General features: G+C 38.7%; 1 protein-coding gene across 1 annotated transcript; it reads left to right on the forward strand.

Moving 5' to 3' along the window:
* Positions 1-16: 16 nt before the first annotated feature.
* Positions 17-11,127, forward strand: LOC127428374 (39S ribosomal protein L45, mitochondrial-like). Its single transcript, XM_051676722.1, has 8 exons — positions 17-121; positions 399-594; positions 843-960; positions 1,060-1,158; positions 8,461-8,509; positions 8,635-8,784; positions 10,528-10,701; positions 10,928-11,127. The coding sequence occupies exons 1-8, from the start codon at positions 59-61 to the stop codon at positions 11,024-11,026; spliced, it is 948 nt and encodes a 315-aa protein (XP_051532682.1). The 5' UTR covers positions 17-58; the 3' UTR covers positions 11,027-11,127.
* The last annotated feature ends 30 nt before the right edge of the window (positions 11,128-11,157 follow it).

Below are 11,157 nucleotides of genomic sequence, written 5' to 3' on the forward strand. Positions count from 1 at the left end.
ACGACAGATTCGCACTTTGTTTGTGACTATTCAGGCACACGAAGAAGTTGTGAAAAAGATGGCGACGTCCATCTGTAGGACGTTGAAATCCCTTCATCTAACAACATGTCATAATATTAAGGTATGAAAATATTAAAATCTTAAATTAGTTTCTTTAGGGCAACTGTTGCGATCATAGAGTATGGATGTGCAATGCTGCTCGTCTTGACAAAAAGTTTAAAGCACACTTAGCAGCATGGCTTTAATGACAGCATGCTGAAATTGTATGTTTAAAAATGAAAATGTCTTTTATTTAAAGATTAGTGTATGTTAAGACTGGATAGGCCAGATAAATAAATAAATAAATATGGTTTTAATGTTACACCCATATAATGTCGATAATCCCGTGTGCTATCCAGTATGTTGCGCCGCTGCTGGACGTGCGGCTCCCGAGGTCGGTGGTGGTTCCGGTCCGCACAAAGAAGCGCTATTTCATTCCTCCGGCTGTGAACGTGAAACAAAAAACACAAGCCGAGCAGGAAGCTCAAGCCCGAGCTGCGGGTGTTGTGGTTCGGCAGCAGTACATGGAGAGAGCCATCAACATCTCATGCACAGGTACACGTCAAGCTATATCCTGCCATTGCATGCTAAACTAATTTCAAGCATTAAGAACAAGCCCTTTGATCAAAAGGTTTTTAAGATATTCGAAACATCAATTAAGTCGTGTGTCTAGACTTTTGGCTGGCAGTGTATTGAGTTTATCAGCATTTGTGATATCTTGTCTTTAGTTCAGATACATTTTACTGTCAAAAACACTGTATAAGGTCACTATGGATTTCTTTTATATATGATTTGTTTCCCAGCGGGCATCTTTGATCCTTACGTTCCTCCTGAAGGAGACGCTCGACTTTCCACACTGTCCAAAGAAGGTCTGAAACAGCGCACAGAGCAGCTCCGTCAGAGTGCAGCTTCACAGCTGGCGTAAGCACCATCTATTGATCTCCCTGATTTATAAACTCATGCATGAAGTGTAATGCAACAAAATTATTTTAATAATGGTATCATTTTGATTTTTATCAGGATTCGTAAAATAAAGGACCATGACTCAGAGTTCTCCACAAAGGAGTTCCCAGCTCGAGCACAGGAGATTTTCATCGAGGCTCATGCAGCACTCACACAGTAAGAAAGAAATTCAGGAATTGATAAACTAGTGCAGAGATTTGATTTTGCATCTACAGTGACGGCTTTATATTGTACTTGTTTGTCATTATACTTTTTTTTAACTTTTCCCAGTTTGTTGTGATCTCAAATTTCTTACTAAAGGTGCACACAGTGATTTTTTTTATGTCGTCTTGGACGTACACTAACACCTATGGGTGTGGATGCAGCATCATTCAAATGAAATAGTTTTCAGTTACCCGTGCCATTGTAGAAATTGACTATTTACAGTGAGCCATGATTAATTTCATCCATGGCTGTCATTGAGATTAATAGTGCATTCACGTCTTGTCGGAACTACCATACCATTCTGCAGAACACAAATTAAGATTTTTAGAAGAATATTTCAGTTCTGTAGGTCCATACAATGCAATTGAATGGGTGCCAAAATTTGAAGCTCCAAAATCAAGTCGTCATTTTTATTTGTATAGCGCTTTTCACAACACACATCATTTCAAAGCAGCTTTACAGGACTTCATGCATTAACAAAAACAAAAAAATGAAACCGTAATATCTATAATGTCTTACAGTTATTATTGTGTAATTTGATTAAATATGATTGTAAAATGTGTATAGAAATTAAATAAATAATAATTGTATTTCGAACCCCTGTGAGCAAGCTGATGGCGACTGTGGCAAGGAACACAAATCTCCATAAGATGTTGGTTAATGGAGAAAAATAACCTTGGGAGAAACCAGGCTCACTGTGGGGGCCAGTTCCCCTCTGGCTAAACAGCATGAATATAATGCCAATATTAGTTATTTGTGTGCAGTGCAAGTCATGGTTTTAAATTTGTAAATTAAGTAAGCGTTAAGGTCCAGTGTTTAAAAAAAGATTTTTATGAACCGTAAGATTAATGACTAATGTCTTTGAAGTTCATCCTGGATTAGCTGCAGAAGTTCACACAGATGCATTGTCCTTGGTTAGATGGCTGATGAAGGCTTTTGTTGGCAGTTAAATGATAATTTATGTATTCCATTTCAAGAGTGTAGTCCATCAATAGACAAAGGTGAGGTAGGCAGAGATTAATGAGGTGCATCGCAGTTCAACTGGCAGGTCATTTCGGAGAGTTTCGGTGGAGTCCATCCTAAATCCAAGGTTCAGACAATGGCATATGAAGTATCCGATGTCTTACAGTTGTAGTTGGCATCAGTTCATCCTCTAAAGTCAAAAGACTGAAGTGATGTCTGGCTAGCACCGGCTGTAGTTTGTCGTAATCTCTCGGCGACACGTAGCAGTTGAGTCCGATACCAAGCTGGAATGGAGCTGGATCTGGCCGGCTCTGGTAACCTCGGGATATGAATCCGGTTGAGACATGGAAAAAAATAGAATAATATTAGCGTAGATGCCATTCAATTTTATGCAGAGTTATAGATCATGATGGATGTTTCTGGTTCCGGCAGACCTAACTAAAGCAGCCTAATTGTGAGTTGAAGGATAAATTAGGTGTATGCCTGGCTAAATAGATGAGTCTTTAGTCTAGACATAAACTGAGTGAGTGTGTCTGCTTCCCAAACAGTGTTAGGGAGAATATTCCATAGTTTAAGAGCCAATTATGAAAAGGATCTACCTCCATTTGTGGATTTTGATATTCTTGGAATTATTAACAAGCCAGAATTTTGTGATCGTAATGAACGTGATGGAATATAGCATGGTAGAAGGTCATTTAAGTACTGTGGAGCTAGACCATTCAAAGCTTTGTATGTAGTTAACAGAATTTTAAAATTAATATGAAATTTAACTGGTAACCAATGTAACGACGATAAAATTGGGCTAATATGATCATGTTTCTTGGTTCTAGTCAGCACTTTGGCAGCTGCATTTTGAACCAATTGAAGTTTATTTATTGAACTTGCTGGACATCCTCCCAGTAATGAAGGGCTGTCAAACTCAGTTCCTGGAGGGCCACAGTCCAGCAGAGTTTAGCTCCAACCCAAATTAAACACACCTGAAGCAGCTAATCAAGGTCTTCAGGAGTGCTTGAAGATTACAAGGAGGCATTTTGGAGCAGGGCTGGAACTAAACTCTGCAGGGCTGCGGCCCTCCAGGAACTGAGTTTGACACCAGCAGTAATTTATTACAGTAATTTAGTCTTGAGGTCATGAAAACATGAATTAGTTTTTTGGCATCAGCAACAGAGAGCATGTGTCGTAATTTAGCAATATTTCTCAGGTGAAAGAATACTGTTCTACAAACATTGGAAATTTGATTTTCAAAGGACAGATTGGTATCAAATATAACACCCAAGTTCTTCACTGTAGAAGATGATGTAACAGAACAACCATCGAGTGAAAATTATATTTTAGCGGCTTATTTTGAGAGGTTTTTGGTCCAATCATTAGTACCTCTTTTTTGTCAGAATTGAGTAGAAGGAAATTTCTGGCCATCCAATCTTTGATTTCATTGATACACTGCTAATTTGGAGAATTGTAATATATCGTTGGGTTTAGAAGAAATATAAAGTTGGGTATCGTCAGCATAACAGTGGAAACTTATTCCATGATTCCTGATAATATCTCCCAGGGGAAGCGTGTATAAGGAGAAGAGAAGAGGTCCTAAAACTGATCCCTGTGGCATACCATACTTTTGTTTGATTTGACAAATCCTCATTTACACAGACAAAGTGGTTGCAGGCTGATAAATATGGCCTAAACCATGCTAATGCAAGTCCACAAATTCCAACATAATTCTCTAGCCTATTCAAGAGAATGTCGTGATCTATAGTGTCGAATGCAGCACTAAGATCTAAAAGCACTAGAAGAGAAATGCAGCTGTGATCAGATGATAAGAGCAAGTCATTTGTAACTCTGATAAGTGCAGTCTCTGTACTGTGATGGGGCCTAAATCATGACTGAAATTGTTCATATATACCATTTCTCTGTAGAAATTAACATAGTTGGGAGGACACTACCTTTTCTAGTATTTACGACATAAATGGTAGATTTGAAATCGGTCTGCAATTAGCAAATTCTCTAGGATCAAGCTGTGGCTTCTTAATAAATGGTTTAATAACTGCAATTTTAAAGTTACTTGGGACATGTCCTAAGGATATCGAGGCGTTAATAATATTAAGAAGAGGTTCTGAGATTACTGGGAATACCTCTTTTAAGAGCTTAGTTGGTATTAGATCTAACACCTGTTGTGGCTTTTAGTTTTTTTAGCCCTTCATGACATAACAGCAAAGGATTGAAATTGTCCGTGAGCAAAATTTATGATACATTGTTTTCTGAGGTGCTGTAACAGTTGATTGCATAGTTCCAATTTTATTTCTGATTATTTCAATTTTATCAGTAAAGAAATTCATGAAGTCATTACTATTGTGCTGCGACGGAATATCTGGTTCAGTCGAAAATGTATTCCTAACCAATTTAGCCACAGTACTGAATAAACACCTCAGATTGTTGTGGTTATTTTCTATGAGTTTGCTAAAATATGCTGAACTTTGATGTAGCTACAGACACTATCCTTCCATGCACCGTGAAATACCTCTAATTTTGTATTCTTCCACTTGTGCTTCATTTTCCGAGCTGCTCTCTTGAGAGCATGAGTGTGATTTTCTTTAATTTTCTTTAATCGAAGGGGGGCGACACTATCAAGAGTGCTAGAGAAGACTGTATTTATATAAGTTCTTCTAGACTTTTTGACTTACTGAGTATGTGAGACAATTCTGGAAGATTATTATTGAAGCTATCTTTAGTGGTCGAAAGAATAGTTCTACCTGAACGATAGTGTGGTGTAGATTGAGTAATATTAGCTGATCGCAGCATACAAGAGATGAGGTAATGATCCGAGATGTCATCACTCAGCGGTAGAATTTCTATAGTATCAGCATCAACTCCATATGACAGAATTAAATCTAGCGTATGATTATGGCGATGAGTTGGTCCTGTCACATTTTGTCTGACTCCAAGAGAGTTGAGAATATCGATAAATGCTATTCCCAATATGTCATTTTCATTATCTATGTGAATGTTGAAGTCACCAACAATTAAAGCTCTATCTACATTAACTACTAGATCAGATAGAACATTTGCAAATTCACCAAGGAAATCAGAATAAGGCACGGGTTACCTATACACTGTAGCAAGGGCAAAAGATGATTTTTTATTTATATCTGATGGTGTCATATTAAGCATTATTAGTTCAAAAGACTTAAACTTGTATCCTGTCCTCTGAATAACACAAAAAACTTCACTGTAAATTGTAGCAACACCTCCTTCTCGACCCTTCAGATGAGGCTCATGTTTATAACAATAACCTGGGGGAGAAGATTCGTTTAAACTAATATATTCATCTGGTTTAAGCCAGGTTTCAGTCAAACAGAGCACATCCAAACTATGATCTGTAATAATTTCATTTACAATTAGTGCTTTGGTAGAAAGAGATCTAATGTTTAGTAGCCTTAACGTTATATGATGTTTATCTTCATTTTTTTTAATGTATTTTTTTATTTTTTTTATTAGTTTTTAAGTTTGACCTTAATCTAATTTTTTCTAAATGATTTAGTGAAAGTTTTATGTTTGGTAGTTTGGGGAATAGACACAGTCTCTATGTGATATCTAGGTGATACAGTCTCTGTGTGTTGTAGTTTATGTGACCTATGTGATGTCTCAAGGCAGCTAGCAGACGTTCGGATTAACCAGTTTGTCTACTTCCTGACCTGGGCCCTAGTTAGTCAAATACTGTCACTATTAAGACTATGACCCAAATTACTAGAGAGGAGAGCGGCACCTTCCCTGGAGGGATGGAGTCCATCTCTCTTTAGCAGGTCAGGTCTACCTCAAAAACTCTTCCAAATGCTATTCTCCAGACACCACTCAGACTTCCAGCCATTCAGTGACACGAATCTACAATAAACCTCGTCACCACGACGTGTAGGGTAGGGGGCTTGAGCATATTACAGTGTCTGACATGGTTTTTGCAAGTTCACACACCTCTTTAACATTATCTCTATTGATCTCGGACTGGCGAAGCCGGACATCATTAGTGCCAACTTAAATAACAATTTTAGAAAATCTACGTTTAGCATTAGCCAGCACTTGTAAATTTGATCTGATGTCAGATGCCTGAGCCCCCGCAATGCATTTAACAATGTTGGCTGGAGTCTCTATTTCCACATTCCTTACAATAGAATCACCAATTATTATGGCTCTTTCAACATGATTATCAGTAGGTGCATCACTGAGTGGGGAGAATTGATTGGAAACCCTAACAGGAATGAGAGAGTGGTGTTGCTTTGCTGAGCGAGTATGCCACCGAGACGTCACCCAATCGCCCTGCTGCAGGGGATCTTCAGCCGGAACCAAAGTGTGTGTGTTGGTTGCTATATTACCTGCATCCGAAACAGTATCTACCAGCTTTTCTTTCTCACTGATCTACATTAGCGTTCGGATGTGTGTCTCAAACTCATTAACCTTCTCCGTCAGCCTGACTAATTCCTTACATTTATCACATGTAAATCCCTCACTGCTGTTGGAAGAAGCTGTAGTAAACATGGCATGCAATGCAGGAAGAAATAACATGAGAGTATACCATGACTTACCACAGTTGTTTGTTGTTGTTATGGTTGTTCTTGAGCATCGAGGGTTTGAGATCGATGTGGTTCCTAATCAGCAGATGTTTGAGATTGATGTAATAATCAGTGTAAAACACAGTGGAGAAAAAAACGAATGCGCGCAGTCGAGATGCGAGATGTAGACAAGCGGAAAAAAGGAGAGAAACGGGTGTGTACGATATAATACACACAGATGAAACAGTAGAAAAGCGCAAAAACCCGAAGCACACGGTAAAATGGAAAAGATAAAACGATGAACGAATAAGAATAAGCAATGCTAAGCAGGCTAGCAAGCAACAAACACTCACGCAGTGTGCCATCAGCAACAGCAAGTGACGTCACTCCCACATAAAATCCACATAAAGGGAGCATAAATGTAATCCATAAGACTCCAGTGGTTAAATCCATGTGTTCAGACATGATATGATAGGTGTGGGTGAGAAACAGATCAATATTAAAAAAAAATTTTGTGTGTGCATAAATTCTTCTCCCTGCCCAGTAGGGGGCGATATGCACAAAGAATGTGAATCACATAAAACACAAGAAGAAGAATGACTGAGCAGGTAGGAGAATTTATTGTAAAAACTAACATAAATATTGATCTGTTTCTCACCCACACCTGTCATATCACTTCAGAAGATGTGGCTTAAACTACCAGAGTCGTCTGGAGTACTTTTATGTTGCCCTTATGTGGATTTTGGATCTTCAAAATTTTGGCACCCATTCACTTGCATTATATGGATCTACAGAGCTGAGAAATTCTTCTAATAATCTTGGTTTTTGTTCTTCAGATGAAAGAAAGTCATACACAACTGGGATGGCATTAGGGTAAGTAAATGATGAGATAATTTTCATTTTTAGGTGAACTATCCATTTAATTAATTGATGTAGTGATAAATATTTTGCTGTTATCAACAACAAAGCCATTTTGGCATTATGTGTGTTGTCATACAAACAAATAACTTCCAAGTTCCCAGGACGTGAACAGCTCCGAGTAGAACCTCTGAGTTGCCATCTTGTAATTACAGTAATTCCGACATGATGTGAATGCAGCATAAGCAAGAAGTACTTGGCTTGCCATGTGATCCAAACATGGCAGCCCCCATGAGGGGACCCTCTCCATGAAGAACAAAATAGCTTTTATAAGGTTAATATACAGTATATGACTGAAGTCTTCACCTTATGTAAGTGGTAATGCATTTATAAATATTTTTACCAAATTACAAATCATTTATTGTGGAGTAAAACATTTTTAATGAGGGAAAGATTACACCCTAAAATGAAAATTTTGTCATTATTTTCTCACCCTCATGTCATTCCAAACCTGTCTGACTATCTTTCTTCTGCAGAACATAATAGGAGGAATTATAAAGATGTTTATAATAAAGATGTTCTGTTCTCTAATATTCAATAGAATGGCAGTTGATAGTGACTCACTTTAAAGCTCAAAAAAGGAGTAGAAATAGTCCATGTGACTCATGCGTCACATTCCAAGTCTTCTGAAGGCATGCTATAGGTTTTAGTGAGAAACCACCATAAAATTTAAGCTATTTTACAGTAATAATCTTGACTTTCGCCATGGCTCTCCTTTGCACTTTAATGAGTGCTCAGAGAAGCTCATGAATTCTATGAATTTTCAGCTTTGGGAGAACCATTCCTTTAAAGACTATAGATTTGGTCTTAAATATCATCTTTACATGCTCCCCAGGTTTAACAAAGAAAAGCTTCATTCTTTGGTGACAGAGAGGTGTTACCCAGTAAGTAAATCTTTCAAATTTCAAACTCATTGTTTGTCCATAATGATAAAAAGCAATCAACCTTCTCTCAAACTCCAATGTATCTATTCAGTCATCTGACCAGTGTGTGCATGCATGTTTTGTAGGAGGTGGTTCGGGGAAACCGCTATAAGACACTGCGCTGGCGCTTCATTGAGTCACTGGAACCACCACGGGTGGTTCATGCACGATGTCCTGACATGATCAGCAAGGGCAACCTGTACGCTCAGGTGACTCTCCGCATGCACTCCAGACAGGTGAGCGACCAAACAGCTGTGTGCAAAATTGTAATTACAGTTGTGCTCAAAAGTTTGCATACCCTGGCAGAAATTGTGAAATTTTGGCATTGATTTTGAAAATATGACTGATCATGCAAAAAAAATGTCTTTTATTTAAGGATAGTGATCATATGAAGCCATTTATCATCACATAGTTGTTTGGTTCCTTTTTAAATCATAATGATAACAGAAATCAGCCAAATGGCCCTGATCAAAAGTTTACATACCCTTAAATGTTTGGCCTTGTTACAGACACACAAGGTGACACACAGGTTTAAATGGCAATTAAAGGTTAATTTCCCACACCTGTGGCTTTTTAAATTGCAATTAGTGCCTGTGTATAAATAGTCAATGAGTTTGTTAGCTCTCACGTGGATGCATTGAGCAGGCTAGATACTGAGCCATGGGGAGTAGAAAAGAACTGTCAAAAGACCTGCGTAACAAGGTAATGGAACTTTATAAAGATCGAAAAGGATATAAAAAGATATCCAAATCCTTGAAAATGCCAGTCAGTACTGTTCAGTCACTTATTAAGAAGTGGAAAATTCAGGGATCTCTTGATACCAAGCCACGGTCAGGTAGATCAAGAAAGATTTCAGCCACAACTGCCAGAAGAATTGTTCGGGATACAAAGAAAAACCCACAGGTAACCTCAGGAGAAATATAGGCTGCTCTGGAAAAAGATGGTGTGGTTGTTTCAAGGAGCACAATACAACGATACTTGAACAAAAATGAGCTGCTTGGTCGAGTTGCCAGAAAGAAGCCTTTACTGCGCTAATGCCACAAAAAAGCCCGGTTACAATATGCCCGACAACACCTTGACACGCCTCACAGCTTCTGGCACACTGTAATTTGGAGTGACGAGACCAAAATAGAGCTTTATGGTCACAACCATAAGTGCTATGTTTGGAGAGGGGTCAACAAGGCCTATAGTGAAAAGAATACCATCCCCACTGTGAAGCATAGTGGTGGCTCACTGGTGTTTTGGGGGGGTGTGAGCTCTAAAGGCACGGGGAATCTTGTGAAAATTGATGGCAAGATGAATGCAGCATGTTATTAGAAAATACTGGCAGACAATTTGCATTCTTCTGCACGAAAGCTGCGCATGGGACGTTCTTTGACTTTCCAGCACGACAATGATCCTAAGAACAAGGCCAAGTTGACCCTCCAGTGGTTACAGCAGAAAAAGGTGAAGGTTCTGGAGTGGCCATCACAGTCTCCTGACCTTAATATCATCGAGCCACTCTGGGGAGATCTCAAACGTGCGGTTCATGCAAGACGACCAAAGACTTTGCATGACCTGGAGGCATTTTGCCAAGACGAATGGGCAGCTATACCACCTGCAAGAATTTGGGGCCTCATAGACAACTATTACAAAAGACTGCACGCTGTCATTGATGCTAAAGGGGGCAATACACAGTATTAAGAACTAAAGGTATGCAGACTTTTTTTTCTTTTGTTGCCATGTTTTGTTTTATGATTGTGCCATTGTGTTATAACCTACAGTTAAATATGAATCCCATAAGAAATAAAAGAAATGTGTTTTGCCTGCTCACTCATGTTTTCTTTAAAAATGGTATATTACCAATTCTCCAAGGGTATGCAAACTTTTGAGCACAATTGTATATGGGTGTAACCTGAGTTGATGCTTATAATACCTGCTATTAAAAAGTGCATCGATCCCCTTTTTTTTTCTTCTGCCATCTGGTCTTGCCATCTCAGACATTGGCAATCTATGACCGCTTTGGTCGGTTGATGCTTGGGGATGAGGAGGAACCCAGGGATGTCCTGGAATACCTGGTGCTAGAGAGGCATCTGGTCAACCCTTATGGGCGCTGGAGACTTCACGGCAAGATTGTTCCAGCGTGGGCTCCACCAAAAGATCCCATTATTAAGGTCAGAGTATTTATGCTTTCTATAATAAAGATCATTTAGATTTTAGTATAAAATTCTGCCATATTGCTCCATCAGAAGATCCTATTTTAACGACAGGGTTTTAAGGGTTTCTATATTATTGTTTTTATTTTAAACATTTTGTCTCATTGCTAGGATGCAGTATGTTTACTATTGTCCCATTTTACATGCAGAACCCAAATAAAATTCTGGCTTTTTATTTCAACAGACTGTAATGATTCCTGGCCCTAAGCTCAAGCCCGAGGAAGAGTTTGAGGATCTGAATTACCAGGTACCAAAGCCCAAGGCAATGCAGTGGTACAAGTAATTCTGAATGGTGGTGCCTTGTTCTGCCCCAGCAAAGCTCCGTTCTGTACAGACTCATTCAAAATGTTCATTACCTTCCTAAATAAATGTTTGCTGTATTTACGCAGTCTTGGGTTGTTGCTTTTCCTCACC

Source organism: Myxocyprinus asiaticus, chromosome 37 (genome assembly GCF_019703515.2).
Source record: "Myxocyprinus asiaticus isolate MX2 ecotype Aquarium Trade chromosome 37, UBuf_Myxa_2, whole genome shotgun sequence".
Lineage (NCBI taxonomy): Eukaryota > Metazoa > Chordata > Actinopteri > Cypriniformes > Catostomidae > Myxocyprinus > Myxocyprinus asiaticus.